General features: G+C 42.5%; 3 protein-coding genes across 4 annotated transcripts in view; all 3 read right to left on the bottom strand.

The window, feature by feature from the left end:
• pde4ca (phosphodiesterase 4C, cAMP-specific a) overlaps window positions 1–2,345 on the bottom strand; it is a 52,425-nt gene extending 50,080 nt beyond the window's left edge. Inside the window, exons 1-2 of the mRNA XM_061732672.1 lie at window positions 2,187–2,345; window positions 409–650 (exon numbers count right to left, since the gene is read on the bottom strand). Coding sequence (XP_061588656.1) covers window positions 409–650; window positions 2,187–2,297 — 353 coding nt within the window. The 5' untranslated portion in view covers window positions 2,298–2,345. The remainder of the gene's footprint in view (window positions 1–408; window positions 651–2,186) is intronic.
• A 2,937-nt stretch (window positions 2,346–5,282) lies between these two features.
• Window positions 5,283–11,332, bottom strand: ifi30a (IFI30 lysosomal thiol reductase a). Its single transcript, XM_061731221.1, has 7 exons — window positions 11,150–11,332; window positions 9,990–10,178; window positions 8,076–8,150; window positions 7,288–7,374; window positions 7,001–7,153; window positions 6,310–6,378; window positions 5,283–6,199 (listed from the first exon to the last, which is right to left on the bottom strand). The coding sequence occupies exons 1-7, from the start codon at window positions 11,270–11,272 to the stop codon at window positions 6,131–6,133; spliced, it is 765 nt and encodes a 254-aa protein (XP_061587205.1). The 5' UTR covers window positions 11,273–11,332; the 3' UTR covers window positions 5,283–6,130.
• A 1,773-nt stretch (window positions 11,333–13,105) lies between these two features.
• The window catches only part of pik3r2 (phosphoinositide-3-kinase, regulatory subunit 2 (beta)), a 48,502-nt gene continuing 40,493 nt past the window's right edge, over window positions 13,106–21,114 (bottom strand). For both annotated transcript variants that reach the window (XM_061732670.1, XM_061732671.1), the window contains exon 16: window positions 13,106–19,793. In XM_061732670.1, coding sequence (XP_061588654.1) covers window positions 19,592–19,793 — 202 coding nt within the window. In that variant the 3' untranslated portion in view covers window positions 13,106–19,591. The remainder of the gene's footprint in view (window positions 19,794–21,114) is intronic.

Here is a 21,114-nt window from a genome sequence, read left to right as displayed (position 1 = left end):
TATGTCAAACTTTATTAACAAAATGAAAACCAGCTTTGCTCCATCTCGTCAAAGTCGCCATTATGCGAGTCAGTGTCGCTGCTGTTGTCTTGAACGTCTGTGACGATTCCTGACGTTTTTAGCGCCATTACTTCGGCGACACCAACTACATTACCCACAATCCCCCTGACTACAGTAACAGAAATTACCGTAATGATCATATATAAGGCGCACTGCATTATAAGGCGCACTGCCGGTTTTTGAGAAAATTAAAGGCTTTTAGGTGCGCCTTATAGTGCTGAAAATACAGTATTTTTACACGACCCCTTCATATTTTCCGTTGAGATACAAAGATGTGGTGACTATGAGGACACGAGGAAGCACATCAGCAGCAGCACATGAGCTGGAGAGCGTGCATGACGGACTCACTCGGCTCCAGAGATGAAGCTGGTCAGGGTCCCCAGGCTCCTGGAGTGCTGGATGCTGCGCCGTGCGGGGCCGGGGCCGGGGCCGGGGGGGGTCCCATCCTCCGGGGCGTCCTGTGTGGAGGGTCTGCAGGACAGCCGGGGCAGATGCGGCGTCCCCGAGCAGGTCCTCTTCACCGCACATCGGATGGTGCTGTCATTCAGGAGCTCGCTGCAGGAGGCCTGCTCCGAGCAATCCCACTGTCTCTGTAGGGAGGACGACGCCCACAAGAGCTCACACACAACTACGGGGGGCATTTCCTGTTTGTTTCATTACTAGATCGTCCTGTGAAAATGTATGGAGGACCAAAACTCACATATATATTTCTGCTTTTATTTTTAATGATATTTTGTTTTTCCTTTTCCTTATAAGTGCATTTCTTGTTTTTACATTCCCTCATCTACTTTTACTTTACTTTAAATGAGGAAGGCTGTCTTTCGTGGTCCAGCTCCTCTACTATTGGTCAATAAATGGGAAAAAGCAGAATCATTCCTATTTATTGACCAATAGGACCAATAGGAGACGAGGGAATGTAAAAACAAGGAATGCACGTATAAGGTAAAATAAATATACAATTTCTGCTTTTATTTTTAATTTTGTCAGTTTTGGTCCTCCATACTAATTTGAAAACTGAGAATAAAGTCTCCCATAAAGAAAACATGGAGGCAAATAAAATCTAGATGCTTCATCAAAAGTCGATTAAGGATGAATTTCAGAGAAATAAAATCTGAAAAGACTTCAGTGATCTTCAGTTAGTCATCAAAACATTTCATAGTTCAATTAAAAAAAAGAAAAAGAAATACAACAATCTGCAGTGATTTAAAAGAACTCAATTGATTAATTAATTGCATGTCTGATTTCAGATGTGTGACCGTTATTTCCATTCGTGTTTATTTTATATTTGCTGCATTTAAAATCTCCACTACATACATTTACTTTTAAACAATCATTTGTGTTTGGAAAATTCATAAAAATGAAAGATGTAGAAAGAGAAAAGTTTGGGAGTTTGTCTTGATGTTGAGCAATCTGCTAAGTATAAAAGGCTGAACTTGGCCGAGTGTCTAATGAGAAGTCGGTCAGCTTTGATCTCAAGGTAAGAGCAGACAGGGCTGTTTTTGTGATGTTGTGAAAAATGCATCAAGCCTTCCAAAAGCCTGCTCTGGCTTTATTTTAGGAAGTTTTATCTGATCCCAGCTCGTGAGACCCACACACTGTCACCTCACACACAATAGCTGGCTCTTACACAGGGACAGGGTTTGGGCTCCAGCTCTCAGGGCATCTCCCTTTTAGGGCAGACGTTGAGCGGATACAGATAAAAATCCATGTTTTCGGCTGCTTCCCGTGACTCTATCAGCCCAGGCATTTCACTTTTCTGTAAACTACCGAGGACACAGTGTCGAGTTACACTCCGTTGACCATCTCCGATCGAGACGACAACGTCAGAGAACACTGTGTTTATTTCCTAATACTGTCAACCAGGTTTTTCAACTAACATTCATGCTAAAACATTCTTTGTCTCAGCAGTAACAGCTCTCTTTTTATCCATTACCATTACAAACAAGACTCTCATAACCAAAATCAGTCACACAAGTAACTTGCTCTTTGAGTTCAGTTATAGTTTCTTTGAAATTAGTTGAAATCTTCAGTTTACAGGAGGAAAAAAAAAGGGAAAACACACAACAAACTTTCCCACAGAAAATAATGACATTTTGAAGAATTGAATAAAGCTCAAAGCTCCCTACCTCTGTGATGTGGAATAATTTGGCTGAGTTACTTCTCCTCATACTTGCTGCTGCATCGAGGGAACAAGACGGCTGGGAAGGAAATACCAAGGAGGAGGATGCAGGACGCATGTAGGATCAGATACACGGCCGTTTGCGGCACTGAAACCCTGCAGGCCTGTCCCTCAGTACGTAACCATTTTCCCGCCTCTTTGGTTTGTTTAATGATAAACAGTTAACTTTTGCAGCACTGTTTTTGGTTCCAGTCTTACTGCCGGCCTTTTCAGGCTTTTATTAGATGAATAGTAAAGAAAGAGATTGATTGAAGCAGTAGAGCAACCTGCATTACAGCCTGTAACTCATGTGTGTCCATCTAAGTGCACAATCTGCCGACGCCGTTCATCCTGAACTTCTGGTTGGACTAGCCGTATTCTATAAACTTAAAGCACAGCCAAGTCCTGTCTGAACTGTAGTAACCCCCCCTGAAGTCGCCCGCATGGAGTCAGGCTACGGTACAACAAATATCAGCAAAGTATGAATGATGTCGACTGTGACACGTCGTCTTCAGAGACTGGAGTTGTAGTTTGCTTACTGACTATATTACAAGTTTACACAAGAATCTTGGTACTTTCCATTTGCAATGACCTGCGTGCAGCTATAGTGGTTCCTAGCTGCAAGAAATCTGCTTCTCAGGGGGTGATGAACCACACCCCCATCTGAAGGGGGTGTGGTTCTGGTTCTGTCTGAGGTGTACTGCATTCATTCCTATCCTCCCCCATAGGAATTAATAGGTTTTGTGTCGCGATGGTAACAAGCCTCATAGGAATGAATGGAGCCCGCATTTTGATGTTAGATTTCTTTATACCACGGTCTGTGTGAATACTCGATTCTGATTGGCTGGCAGGTGTAGGTTATAAGTTATAACCTACACCTAGGTGTAGGACGACTGTGACTGACGTAAGGTGGATGTGTCCCAGCCCATCGATTTACAACATGGCACTGGGCAGTAAGAGAGGCTTCAAAACCACATCTCGGAAAACCTGGGGCTGACATCAAGGGGGGGGGTCCCGTTCTTTTTATGCAGTCCTCGCTCGTAAGTCACTCGTCTCTTGGAAACACTTCCCAAAACGAGTCCTTTCCCAGTAGAAAAATGTTGTCCTCTGAACAAAAATAAACTTCTTTTTCTATGACTGTTTCAGCTGCCAAGATTTGAATTGTTAGACTGTAAATTTCAAAATGGGAAGAAAACAAACAAAAAAAAAAAAAAAAACCTAATGCATCCAATTTCTCCCCTTTTCCTGAGATAAAAGCTGCACTGCTGTCCACTTTTCAGAGTCTTTCAACATCCACTTCCTCTCCATTGACTGGATGGCATACAGCGAGTGCCCGGCGTCACACCCTCCAGTTTCTGACAGTTACGAGTAAATCATTCTCCCGTTCTGGGTGATCTGTGTCCTTAAAGGGGACCCATTATGAAAAACAGGTTTTCTCTTGCTTTAACATATATAAAGTGGTCTCCCCTCAGCCTGCCAACTCAGAGGAGGAAAGCAACCAAATTCTGCAGTGTCTGTACAGCCGCCCGGATGAGCAGATCTCCAACCGGAAGGTTGGAGATCTGCTCATCCGGGTGGACGGCTGCACCATCACGCCATCCTCCGAGGTCCGTAATCTGGGCGTCATCTTGGACTCCACCCTCTCCTTCCAGTCACATATCAAGTCGGTCACCAAATCTGCATTCTACCACCTCAGAAACATTGCACGTCTCCGTCCCTCACTCTCTGACTCTGTGGCAGAAACACTCATCCATGTTTTCATCACCTCCCGACTGGATTATTGTAATGGAGTCCTGTCTGGGGTTCCAAGTAAAACCCTGGACAGGCTCCAGTATGTGCAGAATTCAGCTGCCAGGGTTCTCACCCACACCAAGCCCTGGCAGTACATCACCCCCACCCTCATCCACCTCCACCGGCTACCTGTTAAGTTCCGCATTCGGTAGAAACTCCTCCTACTCACCTACAAATCCCTTCACACTCTGGCCCCCCAGTACCTGTCCGACCTCCTTCATCACCACACTCCCTCCCGGAACCTGCGGTCTTCAGACGCTGGTCTGCTCTCCATCCCCCGGACCAGACTGAAGACGTTTGGGGACAGAGCCTTCAGTGTTGCTGCCCCCACCCTTTGGAACTCTCTCCCTGCTGTAATCCGTGACTCCCCTTCTCTGGACAGTTTTAAAACAACTCAAAACCCACCTTTTCACCCTGGCTTTTCCCCATTAGTGCCCCCCCCCCCCTGTTTTGTCCCGATGGTGTTTTGTTTTGTTTGTTCTTCCTTGGTTTTCCTTTTTCAAGGCATCCCTTGAAAAGGCCTATGATCTGTTAAGCGACCTTGGGTTCTTTGAAAGGCGCTATATAAATGCAAGTTATTATTATTAGTGTGATGTGACTTCTACGAGCCGTTCAGATTCTGCTCGTTACGTAACGAAAATGCAATTTGCATCGGTTGGCCTCCGATGCGTGAAACCACGTCCACCACTAACTCTGGCCGGAACAACAACAACAGCTCCGCCGGCCGGAGCTTCCGCCATTTTTTCATAGCGGTGTATCGCGTCATTCAGGCAGCCAATCAGCAAAGTGCTCATTATCATAGCCCCGCCCACTCAGAATCCCGCATAGATCCCCTGTCGACACTTTATATTTTATTTATACCACTACAGTCACTCTATTGTACATTTTTTTGACACTTATATTTATATCTTTTTTGTACATAACGAGACATGCCCCATTTATCTGTTCATTTTATTCTATTTGATAGTTTCAACATCTTGTTGCTCAGTTGTCTTGCAATTGCCCCTCGGGGATAAATAAAGTTTTTCTGAATAGATAATGAGGTTAGAGAATGGGAAGATAAAGACATGGATCAGAGGCTGAATTTCTAATTTAGCAAAAACTATCAAAAGCTTGTTTTTAAGACATTCAAGGCCTGTTAAAATAGGTATTAGACGCCATAATAGGTCCCCTTTAAAATAGTGAACGTTAAGAATCTTAGTACCGACATGTGGATCTAGGACTGACCGTCGCCGTAAACGCCACTACAGTGTAGGAATCAAACGAGGCAAGATGTTGCAAAAACCATTTATTTCTGGAGAAAACACTTCCCCACAGACACATTTAAGAGGACAAAGGCATTTCTTTCAACAAATCGGATCAGCAAAATATTCCCTTTTATTATAGATACACACACTTAATGGGCCAATGGCACTGTCAGGTAGCATGCAGCAGGCTTTAACACAATTCCACCATATTTGGAGTTTAATCCAGTCACAATGAGCACAGGTCCAGGTGACTGCAGCAGTCGTGGTATTCTCCCACAGACAGACGTGTTCAAATTCACTACGTCACCGTCATTTGACATGTAGATGACCCAGTGAATCATGGTAACCCGAGCTCCGCTGATAACTGCTTTTTATAGCTGCGGTGCACGCGCTCACCTCCACTAACTCAAGCCCTGACCTGAACCCAGATACGCCGGGTTGTTCATCTCAGGGTTTGGCACAACTGATACAGCTGATCTGAAAATGGTTAAATCAGCTAGATGTTTTTCTCCAAAACTGGGAGCCAACTTCAGGAAACAGGAAACGCAACGCAGTTTTGAGATGACACCTCTGCAGTCACAACGTGAAAATAACCGTCAGCCTCACGTTTAAGCAAGCATGCAGGAAACATACCTAGTGTTCGATGCTAAATTTTTGGAGGATACAGCAATTAAGATCAAGCTAATCATCAGCTGCAGGTTAAACCAGAGGCCGTCCGACAACGCAGCTGGGCTTAGGTCATGTGATTCTCCTAGGTGAGCGGGTTAAAGTCTAAACATCAGCTGAGCTAGCGACAGTGCAACTGGTCCAGTAACATTCCTGGGTGTTAGTCAGGCAACATGGAGCTGGGATAAAGGACTGTAGAGCAGCTCCATCAGTCTCTGGGGCAGCTACTTTTGTAGTGTAGTTTCTGGATCCCTCCACAAGCAGGAGGCTTGGCACCCTTCAAAAACAAAAACAAAACAAAACCCCAGCTAGTTAGAGGCTGGTGATCCAGGCTGAGAAACCACGATGACATCGTACAGTACGTAAGCATCAACCTTATACACGTACCTTGTACAGGCTGCAGACCAGCGTGAAGAGAGACGACATGGCTTTGTTCTGCAGCTCCTCTGTGTGCTCCTGCAAAATCAGTAAGGATTTACTTTAATGTCAGAGCTGGCACATCCCCTGCAAAACCTGGAGGAATCCCTACGCAGGTGTGTGTGTGTGTGTGTGTGTGTGTGTGTGAGAGATACCAGAGAGCACAGTGTTGCTACGGCTCTCAAGCATACAAGTGTAATATATTGATATACTGTATTAAAATGCAGTATTAGGTTTCCCTCCAACACTTTTAAAAGTTAACTTTTCTGTCCTTTAACACAGTGCAACATGAAAACTGTCCCCATGTAGTCTTATTCAACTGTAGGAAACTCTTTCAAGTTGTTACAACACCACTAGTCGAAAGAGAGAAAAATATGTCATTGAGCTTTTGGAGTTATAGCGATTTTTAAACATTTCTTGTTTTAAAATGACAAATAAAAGGCAAGGTTGATTATTCAGTTATTTTTATGGTGTCACATGAAGGGGGTGTCACAGTTTACGATAAATAAGATGTTTTGTCATTGTGCAGTACAATTACATTAAAATTTTGATGGAGCAGTCCTCCAGGTGCCAGCAAAACATTTAAATAGAATATGAATACAAATAAAAACCCATATACAAGTATAAACAGGATGTGCGGGTAACTGCAGTGAATTCTTACCCCATTTATGGTCACCCAGGGCACATACTTGTGCGGGGGGTTCAGGGCTCCGGTCTGCAGGGCGTTCTGGTGCATCAGCTGGTTTCCCTGGTCGCCACTCACACAGGCCTTCACTTTTTCCATGCTCAGCTGAGGGTCATAGAGTTGCACGCACTACAAAGGACATATGCTTGGAATTAAGGACACATTTAAAAAAACAAACAAAAAAAAGGAAACATGAGCCAAATGACGTGGGTAAACGGACAGTTGTTGCACAACTGTACCAGGACAGAAAGAAGACTCCTTACGCTCTCAGCTGCCTTGATGACGTCAGCCGAGGATTCCATGCAGAATATTATGGGGAAGGCCATCCTGCTCATGTTGAGGAAGCAAGTCTGGGAAGAGCAGGGCAGGCAATTAATCAGCTTCAACGCTGTTACATTACCACGTAGGAGACTACCAGGCAACAAGCTCAAAATATACGCAACTCACTTATCTAACTGGAGAAAAAAAATGCATTTGATAACATATTATATTGTGTGAACATCATGTTCTACGTGGGTATACAGTGTTTGTTGGCATCTGTGCAGCTGAAAGAGCCCCTGGTCATGTTTTGCAGCTCTCGTAACGGCAGTCTCACGACGTCTGCCCTCGTAACATGATAAATACAGCACAAGTCTGAACTCCACAGTAGTGGTGGGGTCGTCTGCCATTCAGACAGCTCAGAGAAAAATCGGACAGATTGCATTTTTAGATAATTAATTAAGTAAATAAGAGCAAACTATCCTTCTCTGCAATCATTTACAACAGTTTCTTTTCATCTAAACCAAATAAAGGAGAGAAATCTATGCTGACAAGTGTCTGACCTTATTATTAAGCAATATTTTGTCAAATATGGCAAACGTGCACGTGTTAATGAAGTGCACTAATGAGAGGGACTAGGGTGGGAATGATAGCACGCCATTGCTTTAACACGGCAACGCCACCGCCAGTCTCTGACAGTGTTTTTCAGGCATAAAGCTGTGGTTCAGCACGCGGAGGCCGATGGCAGGAGACCAAAGTGAAGATGGAGTGTCTGTCGTAGCTGAAGACTCACCTCAATCATGTTGCCGAGACATTCCTGTTCCCCGTGCTGGCACTCAAATGTGTACTTATCCTTGTCAGGCTTCTCCTGAAACGGGGTAAAGGAAACACATTCGTAAATAAAAATAAATAAGCCAAATCCAACCAAACCAAATCATTAGGTCTTTTTTTTGACAACACCAAAATCAATTACAAAATTTACATCAGCATCAAAAAAAGAAAAAAGTTGTATTTTGATGCAGCCCCAAGGTCTAGGCCCCAGAGTTCCTACACATTTTTTCAAGGTCAAATTCAAGCACTTTCAAAATCTTCAAGCACCTTATCGCCGGGGTAAAATACACACACACACACGCTGTAAACATCTAGTTATGTTTCATCTTACTGATTTTATTTCTCCTTGTAATAACTAAACTACAGGACTGTCTCAGAAAATTTGAATATTGTGATAAAGTTCTTTATTTTCTGTAATGCAATTAAAAAAAAAAAAAACAAACATGTCATACATTCTGGATTCATTACAAATCAACTGAAATATTGCAAGTCTTTTATTGTTTTAATATTGCTGATTATGGCTTATAGTTTAAGATTCCCAGAATATTCAAATTTTTTGAGATAGGATATTTGAGTTTTCTTGAGCTGTAAGCCATGATCAGCAATATTAAAATAATAAAAGGCTTGCAATATTTCAGTTGATTTGTAATGAATCCAGAATGTATGACATTTTTGCATTACAGAAAATAAAGGACTTTATCACAATATTCTAATTTTCTGAGACCAGAGCCGGATTAAATAAATGGACTACACTAGGCAGACTGTGATTTTTGGGCCCCCCTCCATCGATGTTATTTATGAAATCTTAAACTTACCAAAGTTACTAATAAAACTTAATTCACATTTTACATAGCATAGTCATAGTCAAGTTGGTTCTTTGTATTCCAAAATAAGTCATGTATTGTATATTAAACAGTCTATCAGACTATTTTTAGATTTTTATTATTTATACGTTATTACAATGCTCTATTAAATGCTATTAAATTATCCTTATCTTATCGATTGTGAGCATTTTGCAGAAAATCTTAATTAAATGTGTTGATTAAATTGAATAGTTAAATAAGAAGTAAAATCTACAAAGACCAATACAATTTGCAGTAAGACAAAGTGTGCTGTAGTATGTATGTCTGCATGTGTATATGTATGTATGTGTATGCGTATGCAGAGCCGTTTGAGAGATTTGCGAGGCCCTGTGTGAAATGGCCAGGGGGGCCCTCGCGAAATTTTTGGGTTTTTCGGGTCGGATCGGGTGTCTATATGCGCAATTTTAACTCTCCAATTAGCAAAATACTGGATACCTTCCCCTGCCTCATTATCATCTGGGCTTTCCTCGACGCGGGGCCCCGCGGCTGCTTGAGACCCGGGCGGATCAGTGATTTTTGTAACAAATTTATCAAACGAGCCTTTCAGAGAGGCATTAAACCATTTTCTTTCGTTTTTTTCTTTTTTCATCCCCTGATGGAAATTTCCTGAATCTGTCTCGTTCTCTCGACATTGTGTGACAGTTTGTTCCAACTCCACCGTCTGGATCAGACTAGCTTGTGTCTGCGCTTGGTCTGATCAGTTGTATTGATTAATACCATTAATATGTGTGCAGACAAAAAAAAAAAAAAAAAAAAAAAATTTTTTTTTTTTTTTTTTTTTTTTTTGTCCCTCTGTCTGGGCCCCCCCCCTGTCGGGCCCTAGGCACGTGCCTAGTCTGCCTTTGCGTTAATCCAGCTCTGTCTGAGACAGTCCTGTATATAGTCTGATACCAATTTTGTGAAAGACAGAGTTATAATTTCAAGCACTTTTCAGGCGTTGAAAACACAACATTGAAATTCAAGCACTTTCAAGGATTTCAAGCCCCCGTAGGAACCCTGAGGCCCCGACTCACCTGAGCGTTCCCGTAGGGCACCAGGGTCACGTCCATGATGTCCCTGAGCAGCACCCAGGTGGGGAACAGGATCTGGACCAGGAACTCCCTGCAGCCGGGACACAGACTCTCGTAGTACAGCCCCACCTGCACCGGGGCCTCGGTCTGCTGGGACCGGCTGTAGTTGGACATCAGGCATTGTCTCAAAACCTGCACATGGGGCAAAGCAGGAGGTCCGCCAGGAGGTCAGCTATGGGCTCAAATTAAAGCCATAAATATTTTGTACCTGTAAATAAACTTTGTACTTTTAGAATTAATTTGTACATGTGCAAAAAATATTTGTACTTGTAGAAATAATTTGTACATGTGCAAAAAATATTTGTACTTGTAGAAATATTTTGTACATGTGCAAAAAATATTTGTACTTGTAGAAATAATTTGTACATGTGCAAAAAATATTTGTACATGTACAAAAAATATTTGTACTTGTAGACATTTTTTGTGCATGTGTAGAACATTTTTGTAGCTGTGGAATTCATACGTCTGTGTGCAACATTGGATATACAAAGCTACCATTTTTTTTGCACATGCACAAAATATTTCTACAAGTACAAATATTTTTTGCACATGCACAAAATATTTCTACAAGTACAAAGTTTATTTACAGATACAAATTATTTATGGCTTTAATTTGAGCCCATAGTCAGCAAGCAGGTCAGCAAGTGGGGCTGAAGACCATATCACTCACTTAACCAAAACGGTACGCATATTTTGGGGAGATTAATCACAGCTTCAGCCACATTATCCAGATCCAATACTGTTAAGACCTAGTGAAAGTCTAAAGCCTGATTTATGGTCCCGCGTTAAATCGACGCAGAGGGTACGGTATGAGCTACGGCGTAGTGTGCGCGTCGCCGCGTACCTACGGCGTAGGCTCTGCGTTGGTGTAACGCAGAACCATAAAGCCTTGACTCGAAGGTTCAAAACAAACTCCTGCATGCAGCTGATATTGATCTGCGTTTACATAAACAAGTCACACCTGGGAGCTACGATCGGTCGTTATAACCGTCTCCAAATCCAATTTCCGCTGCAACTATTCAAAACAATACGCCATACTTATTTAAAGTTTTTTTAAAAAAGTCATTCGCCTTCCTTTCAAAAGAAAGCGAACAAACATTTACCCCGCATTCAATCGCTGAATCCAAGGAGGAACACCACGTTGCCGGAGAGTGTGAGCACGAAAGGCAGCCGCCGAGCGGGCTGTTGTACCAAACTGTCAAGATGAGCAGAAAAAGGGACTTCATCTTCAGCAGAGATCGAAGTGTGTGATCGGACTGAGTTTGCAAACCTCGGTTACGAGCAACCGCACACTGCCGCTTTAAATACAACACTGACACGCCCCCCGGAGGATCCTGATTATCTGATTGGCCGCTACGCGTCGCAGCGTCATCAGTCACTAGGAAGAACATGCAGACTGAGCCAAATCATCCTGCCATTGCTTTCTATGGAAGTGTGACTCAAAAGAAAATAAGATACACAAGGTTTTCAGAAAACTTAACGATCGTGGACATTTACACAGCCCTTTAGCCCCTTTGATTTGTTGTTGTCATGTTGTGAAGTTAAAGGCACAAATTGTGATGGTACTGGGGGTTATTTAATTGATCATAAACAATATAATAGAATAAATGGATATTCCTCTTTTGTCAGCTGAACTGTTTTTCTCATTAGTTGTTTAAAAAAAATGTGTACAATTTAACAGAGATTAACTGCATTTGATTAGTTGCACATAGGTGAAACTCAAGTTTAATGTCTTATGTGTAGGTGTAAAAAGATCTTTTCAGTTGACTGTTTTTGCATAAGTAAGAATCAAAACACCTCTTGAGGGAATTGAGCCATGACTGGATGTGTCATGTGGTCTGCCAATGCAGGAAATGAGGAACTAAACTGTATTTCCTCATTTCATAGACCTTATTCCAGAAAAATCACAAGAAAAACACATTAAATACCTTCACAAACCTTTGAGCCCAGTGAAATGCTTTATCTCTTACAGTTTTCCATCTGAATTTATGCTGAGAAGGTATAGGAGCGGTTGTAAAAACCTGAATGTGCTGCTCTGATGGTTGTGGTTTTCAACGTCAAGGTTGCAGATATACGACCATCACTGACCTCAGGTACGAACGTAAATGTGCAACATGTTTGTTTCTGTGTTGGTCCCGTGATCCCGGGTGTTCAACACCTCTCACCTGGCTGCTGGTGCAACACGATCTTCTACACCTTGTCAAGATGATAGCAGATACAAAAAAATGGTTGGGTGCACGCTGTTATCCTTCATTTTCGATGTATCTGTGTGCAGTTTTAAGGTCATCAACCTGCACCGGGACGACCTGACACTGGGGCCTTTTTGTGATGAGAAACAAACATTTACGATACAACTATTTCTTCTTTTTAGATAATCAGAGAGGAACTTTCACAAGAAGAGATGGACCTCTGCCAGGTGACAGTTGGCTTTCTTAGGAGCATTTAGTCACATTAAAGCAGCAACAACCTGTAGCTTGAACTCACTGTCATTGCTCCTTTTTCCTGTTGAAAGGGTCATGAAACAGCAGCAACCTCTAAGAGAAAAGGAGCTTCTCATTGTTTTTCTTGGAGCCTTTTGCTCCATGTCGTGTGCAGCACCTGGGCTTCTCTCATTTATGCTGACACCTTGTTAAAACTCTGAAAAATACCAATATTTTAATGCTTCTCGTTCATGCAGAGACGAACACATTCCTGCTATCACATGATAACGCAGTCCTACAACTCCAGCGTGGCAAATCCGCAGCTGAAGGGAGTTCGTCACACAGCTGCATCACTTTTTGACACGTTGCTTCTGCATTTTGGATTCAATAAATAAAGTCATTGTGTCATTTGTTGCTTTTCATCCGAGGTTGGATTCATCACACTTGACCTGACGAATGAGACCATATCTCTGTCCTGACCTGTGAAAGCACACATGCACAACTTCCCTCTCAAGCGGATGAGGACATGTGTCCAGACCTTTGACCGGTCGTGTACGTTTATATGAATATGTGAGAACGAGACAGGGAGATGATTATCTTCTGACCTGGAAAAAGAAGTGGGACACGACTCTTTATCTTCAGTCTTTTATTGTCTTTTAAAATCATTGCATTAGCCTACAGAGAGAACTGTACAGATCAAAGAATACGTGTCCGAGAGAAAGAAACGTCTCATCCGAGTTAAGAAAGACTGATGGAGGGAGGATGTCACCAGAGAAGAATAAACATCTTTTCATACACTATGGCTGGGCGTACCACCACCTGCGGGGCCTCCGCCGGCAGAAACAACAGTGCTCCCTCTGCATTCAATTGCACTTTGGTGTAAAGTAGCTTTATCTGGCTGCCCCATCCGCGTCCACCCGCTCTGAGAGAAAAAGGAGCTAATCGCCTCTTTGACAACTATAGTTACAAGCAGAACGTTTAGCTGGGCAAAGCGAACTTCTTAGGTAAACTGTAGAGCGAGCGCGATGGGTGATTAGTGTGGAAGGAGGAAGCTGTTGCTGTCCTGTAAATATTGCAAGAGTCACTAACATGCTAAGTGCGATCCTGAATAACAACTACCGTACACCAAAAATCACTAAAAAAAACCCATTAACATTAGATACATCAAGACAAAAATAAAAGAGGGAAAAGAAATAAGGAAATAAACTGACAACCTTCAGAGAAACGTCCGGACGGACGTGGTGATGTGGGAAAACAGGCAGAAAAGGGAATGAAAGTGTAGCTGTAAATGTAATCACGCGTTACACATCGGCAACATTTTGGTCTTAAAGAAAAGAAAGAGGGTTAACTAAAAACAACAGAGCAGATAAATCAGCTTTTCATTTGAAAACCATTTGCAGTAAAGTACAAAACCAAGAGCAGGTCGCCTCCTGGTCGCAGTTCCTGAATTTCCATGTGGGTTGATGTACATAAACTGTACTCAAGTATGCATTTTTTTTTTTAAAGTTATTCACAACATGCTCACGGCACCCTCCTCTTCTTTGAGTTCTTTGAAGTGTGTTTGACAGGAACGCCGGCAGAGTGGAGGCGGTGAAGAATATAGACAACAGGAGCTCCAACAGGTCAGTTCAAGCATATTCAAGGTTCAGTGTGATTTGAAATCATCAGCAGGTAAAGAGTGACGAGGAGTCGTGGATCCGGGCGAACTGCTGTCGAGGGAGCACTGTTTTTATGTTCTTACACGTTCATCTCAAAGACAAATAGAGGAGCAAGTTAAATCAGAAACAAAAAACAAAACGACAACAAAAACCCCAGACAAACTTGTCATTGCATTTTCAAGTGTGAAAAACAAACAAACCAGAGGAAATAAAGAAATAAAGTCCGTCTATCCCGACCTCTGCGGGACAGACGGACTCCACGAGCGCATATTTATTATTTGGTTAATTACATATTGTAAACATTTGTTTTTTTTTGTTGTATAGAAGAAAAGAAAATCAAGCTAGCTTATTTTTTTTCTTTATAGGCTCTATAAACTCATTAACAGACATAAACAACATCAAAATAAGCGACACTTGGACAAACACATGTATGAGCTTTTTTAAAAAGCCAAAACAATGAAACAGAAATATACTCAGGCACCGTAAAAGAGCACAGATCTGCAGAGGAGCGATGATGACCCCGACAGGGTTTATTTCTTTTACTTTGACAGGTCATTTCTGCAAAAATCAAGCGCATCTTTTAAATGGTGCACGTGTAACACTGCCTCTACTCACAACTAACACAAAACTCCAAAACCACCACACAGATCCTCGTGTGAGCAAACAAGAGCAAAAAAGGTTGTAATACGTGACGGTTGCACGGCGGCGAGGGCCGTCCTGGACGAGCAAACATCACCACGTGCGTGAGAGCGTCCTCCGTCTCCTGAACGTACGGTACCTGTGCCCGGCGACACTCGTGTTGTGTGTGAACAATAACACACACTCTTCCAGCATCAGGACGTAATAAACATCTTCATGAAGAGCTTCACGTGAACAACACGTGAGATGGCGTCATCATCCACTCAGCAAAGACTAAACCGACGTGCAGAACCAGTGTGTGAAAAAGCATTTTGTGTAACATTTTCCTTCGGATCTGATGACAGCAGGGAGTCGCGTCTCTAAGAGCTGAGCTTTCTGGTGGCTTGCTGGTCTAAAGCCTTCACCTGTGTCAATAACGGACAATTTTACACTATATCTTTCATGCTATAATGAAAACACAGAGTCAGCGCCGCGTGGACGGGTCGTGGTCTGGGTTTGTCCTGCAGCCACTGAGTCAGAGTCTCCTGCTCTGCAGCTGGACATCAGGCTGTTGTGTCATTTCATAATATCGTCACGCAAAAAAGGACAAATAGATGAATCATCAACGAAATGATGAGACGAGCGCAGCAGTCAGAGCCTGGCCCCTCAATCTGACTGACAGGTTGAGCGTTTCAGCCTCAACCAACGCTGCTAACGCACAGAAAACCTTTTTCACACACCAGCTTCTGCATCCTGCTTCACTTTCATTGAGTAAATAACGACATGTCCCGGTTTTGATGTTCAGTACGGACCAGACGAGTTTAAAAGCCCTGATACACAAGGCTTTCAAAGCGAAGGAGGGCGTGCGTTCCTGTCACCTGACTTTCATTAGAAAAATATTACTCTCTAGTATTTCTTACTCTTCAAACTGTAAGAGACATCTTGGTGTACGCGGGTTCCTCTCTGTCAGTGAAGAGCTGTGCTTTGTGTTTGAGACTATTGCAGCAAGTTTATTTTACAGGGTACCGTAGTGATGCAAAAATACTTCCTCTATGATCATTTGAAAGATAGAAAACTGTTTTTCAAGACGATCTAAGATGTGTATCTCAAAGCTGGATGGGATGAAAGCCTCAAGCTTCAGAACTCTAAGTGATCGATGATTTCATCTCATTTAACTACGTTTCTTTGCTCCGAGCATCTCTTCCAGCTGTTTAACATCTATAAATATCAATAATAATAACAGCATACTTTACAGTGAATGAAAGTAAAAAAAAAAGAAAAATTGCAAAGAGTTTAATAAGCAACGCTGGAAGCCTTTCTGTCACATTTTTATTATTATCATGGTTTATGTTAATGAGGTTCTGGACATTGGTCTGAATGAAGCAGAACCAGCGGACCGGTCCGCTGGGCCTGCGTGGTACCTGCAGACGCGTCCACAATAACTGTCCAAAATCGGTTTGTGCTTCTCGGTTGTAATCAAGGCTATTTCCTGACCCTGCAGGGTCCAGACCTGCTCTCTCTGTGAGCTGCATATCCACCTCCACATAAACAACTGTCTTTCTGTGATGGGGATGGATTCATCTTCAAGGGAAATCAGCGGCGCTTTATTCGTTAAACTGTGTGGCTGACGAGCCAGAAGCCGTCTGGTGTGGAAGAAATACCGACAACCTGATACGATCCGATCCGTAAAAGCACTCGGACTAAAAACTGTCACGAGCGATTTACACGACAGCTGTGGACCGCAAACAGAATAGCTCCAATAATCGTAATCCAAATGTCCGTCACTCCTCGTGTACCCTATGAAACATTATCGACAATAAAACCCAGCACTGATAATGACGCATGTCCTTTAATTTGAGCGTGAACAGAAATAAAAGTGCAGTCACAAAACCGTTGGTCCAAGAAACTGGATATCGGATGTGTCAGCAACGAGTCGATGAGTCAACCGCATCGCCGGTTTGAAAAAAAGGGAACCAGCTTGTTCAATAGGCTCGAAACAAACAGGGCAGAGCCACTGCTCACACGTCTAATCTGATATAAGATATAAAATAACCAAGAAAGAAGAAGAAAGCTGGTGAGGAGCCGCCGGCGTGCTCAGTGAAGCCACCGAGCTGCGGTGCAGCATCACCTGAAGAGAGAAGCCATATGCAACATCCATAAATGTAACAACGAAGAAACACGCCTAAAAACAGCCGTTCTCCACCTAAAACATGCTCAGATTACCACACACGCTAAATCTAAGACAACAAGTACACCTATCTGCCAGATACTCTTTAGTCTTTGATCAATGGCAAACGCAGTACGAGCCAACATGCTCATCATGATGACTAAAGGCACTTCTAGTCCATCACACTCAAAATGTTTGTAGCCCTCTAATCTGTCACCTCCACTTTCATTCTTGGGGGTTTTCTACTCGCCAAGAACTGTGCAAAAACAAGTACAGCTGATTAATCCTGACTGATATCAAAGCGGTGTCTTTGTCTTCTAAGGTCAAGGTTAGCGGACGATCGGATCGGCCTGTCTAGAAAAATGCTGCTATCTCAACTTTGTGATGCAAAAAAAAACCAAAACAATGCAAGACGACCAGCATCGTCTTCGCTTGAGAAGCTCCGATGTTAACTTTTAACTTATCATTTTTATGAGAAAACCTTTCATTTCTATCAAAATCAGACTTTTCAAACCCCCCCCGAAAAAAAATCAATTATCATTTTTAAAACTAAAAGACATTTTTCCAGCAATATCATCAATGACTTATCTGTTTGATAGCCTTGTACAAAAATATCTCTATTTCTTTTTGCCCTTCTCTCTCCGTTGTGTGTAAGAAATAGGAAAGACAACTCATATTTGATCATCGTACGAAAGTAAGTTTCATTGTTTTCATTGCAACGATTATACTGACCACACCAGAACTGCATAAACCTGCATCTACAAAACTGTGCTTTGAAAGTGACGCTGACGTGAGGCGGTTCAATCTCTACCTCAACCCAAATAAATGTGGACGACAGACAAACAAACAGACAAACAAACGAACAAAGAAAGCCAACAACAGTAGGAAACCACTGCCAGCGCCGCAGCATGGAGCAGTGGGAGGTAACCCATCTGGAAAACTTCTAACACGACTGCATAGTAAGACCACACACCGTACCGTACACCACACTGTACTGTACGCACCACAAAAAGCACAACTGTATGCACTAGTCCAAGAAAATAAACAAAAGAAAGCAGTAAACAAGCACCCGAGTGACGGGCTCCATGCGTACTGCACTGAATAATCTCTCAACCCACAGAGGCCACGCTTAAAGGACAACCACTGCTTCCTTTTGTTTCTTTTTCATCTCTCTCACATCCTTCATGGGGCTCACACTGGGTGGATAGTTTTCACTCTTAAAACTGAATCTGAATGTCTTGCAAAACGTCCTGGAGACGCCGTGAGTGAGCTGAATGAAGTACCTTCCACTGGCTGAATCTCTGCACACCAGTGTCCTTCAGCCCGGGTCCTCGGGGACCGGCGCCCTGCACGGCTGAGGCGTCTCGCTGCCGCAGGACGCCCGGCTTTAAATCAACAAATCCCTCCTCCTGCCGCCAGGGTTTGCAGCGGATGAGAGAAACTGGGCTGGAAAACAGCGAGAAACACACTAATCTATAAAGACGTCAAGCAAACTCAGTACGAAAAAGATACGATAATCACAAAAGGTGGATGCCTTGCAAGTGTCTCTGCACAAACAGCAACAGGACACACAAGGAGGAGCTAACTAACAACGCCTTTACTCCAGGGCTACGGGAGCTACAGTATTAAAAAGGATGTAAAAGAAAGGAGGAAGAGACACCGACGCAGGAAACCTGAATCCCAGGGAACTGTAGTTGTAACTGTGCCCCTTCATCCAACGTGCTGTGATGTCGAACTTATGCTAAAGTCATAATATAGGACATATGTACAATGTATGCGATGCCGCGGTGCAGGATTCCCTGTACGCGGCATCTAAAGAGTTGGAAAGGAGACCCCGTGAGAGAGGAACCGAGATACTTTTTTAAAGCTGTGGCTCGGCCACCGGTTCGGTTCCTCCTCCGTCCGGCCTCCACGTGCCTCCACAACATCATAGCAACACAGGCTAACGGTCATTCAAAGCTTTTACTATGGCACTTATGCAAGCTTTTGTGGTAAATGGATCTTTTAAAACTCCTAAAAACCTCCAGGGACCACCTTTCTCCCGCCCGTGGTCCCTCAGCCGTGATGATGCGGCGTGAGCAGCCCCGGTTCGCCAGTCTCTGCAGTGAATGAAAGCTGAGCTCTGGGGATGACATGGTGGGCCTGCGTCCAAAAAAATAACATTTATCAAGTGTTTAAGAGAATTAAAACAACACATTTTTTATAAATGTTCCTATTATCCCACCGACTGGTCTTTCCACTTCTTCTCTGTGATCCAAGATGTATTTGTGTACTTTGAATTCCTTTAAACACGTTTTGTCTGCTTCATTTCTGTGTCAAATGTACTTTCCTGTAATCTTTTCTCTTCTTAAGCAACACTATACCGGTGTGTTTGGCTAATACACAAGTTGAAACTAATGGCATCAGCAAAACAAACCGTATGATGCCTCGTTCTCAGTAGTAATGTGCTTCTTACGAGGCCGTTCTGTCCCAGCCGGACTGAGATCCACGTGAGAAAGAGGCAACAGGCTCCAATCAGGAAAAACATCCATACGTTTCCTGACAGACAATCTCTTTTTCCGTACCGCTTCAACATGTGAACAAGTACCGTCCAGTGGTCTGTCTCGTCTGATGTGTATGAGCGTGAGATGGGCGTTCCCGGGGTGGCGGCGTGCGCTGCTGCTGCTGCTGGTGGAGGAGGACTCATCTCGGGTGCTGGTTCTGAGAGCGGGCCAGGACCGGGTAGGCCAGGTTTACATTCAGCTGGTCGTTGTGTTGGACCAACGAGACGTTTTTGTAGTGGAGCACCAGGTCTTTGAGGGACGAGTACAGGTTGTAGGGCTCGGCGAATCCGTAACCCGTGGCCGTCTTGTAGATGACGCAGTGTTTGGCCTCGCCTTCCACCCTGAGAGGGAACAGGTGGCAGGTTAAACTCTCACCGTCTCAAACACCAAACACACACTCATGGGAAAAACATCAACTTCAATTATTGGTTTTCAAAAGCCATGTGCAAAACTCCTATGGAGGTAGATTTGTGTCTTAATTATTCAATCAAAAAAAGATTGCTTCAATCAAAAAATATATTTTCAATTAAAAAAAAAATTCACTTCAATCAAAAAAAATGATTTCAATCAAAGAAAAAAAGTGTTTGAATGCAAAAAAATATTTGAGACTCAAAAAAATGCATTTGAACACTGTTTTTCTTTGATTGGAAATGTCTTCTTTGATAGAAGTGAGGTTTTTCTTTGTTTGAAGCAACTCATATTATGGGTAGGACATTTGTGTCTTTATCATTTAATCAAAAAAAGAAGTTGCTTCAAAAAGAAAAAAAATATTTAAAATCCCCAAAAAAGTGTTCAAATGCAATTTTTTGGGTCTCAAATATTTTTTTGCATTCAATCTAATCTGATATAAGATATAAAATAACCAAGAAAGAACAAGAAAGCTGGTGAGGAGCCGCCGGCGTGCTCAGTGAAGCCACCGAGCTTTGATTGAAAAAGTGATTTTTTTTATTTTCTTTTTGAAGCAACTTCTTCTTTGATTAAATGATAAAGACACAAATGTCCTACCCATAATATGGCCAAAACACAAAAAAACACTACTGGATCAATCAAAAAGGTTGCTTCAAACAAAAAAAACTTCACTTCTATCAAAGAAAACATTTCCAATCAAAGGAAAACAGTGTTCAAATGCATTTTTTTGAGTCTCAAATATTTTTCTGCATTCAACCACTTTTTTTTCTGTGATTGAACTTTTTTTTTTTTTATTGAAGTGAAATTTTTTTTAAATCGAAAATAGATTTTTTGATTGAAGCAATCTTTTTTTGATTGAATAATTAAGACACAAATCAAACTCCTCCTCAGGTTGATCAGAATTAGAGATGCAGCGATCAGGATTTTGAGGGCCGATCACCGATCACCAAAACCAGTATCTGCCGATCCCGATATTTCTGACCACCGATCACAGCGTGACATCTATAAATTCGTCAATATTGTTGTCTCATGTACACAACACTGACATTGTATTATTAGGTATCAAAATGAGGAGAAATTAGGAGCAGCTAACGAGGCGTTTAAACCCGGTGTCTTCTAAAATGGAAAGCGGCTGAGGATCAAGGCATATGAATCCATTACCTCACAATGTAGTTCTTTAATTTTCTTGCTGCTGTTGCTGTCGTTTATAGGTCTCTGTTACAGCTGAATTAGCAGCATTGGTATTTTTCTATC

This window comes from Cololabis saira, chromosome 10 (assembly GCF_033807715.1).
Source record: "Cololabis saira isolate AMF1-May2022 chromosome 10, fColSai1.1, whole genome shotgun sequence".
In the NCBI taxonomy this organism is placed as follows: Eukaryota; Metazoa; Chordata; class Actinopteri; order Beloniformes; family Belonidae; genus Cololabis; species Cololabis saira.
Note: the sequence above shows the minus strand (reverse complement) of the source record. Positions and strands in the feature narration are given on the sequence as shown.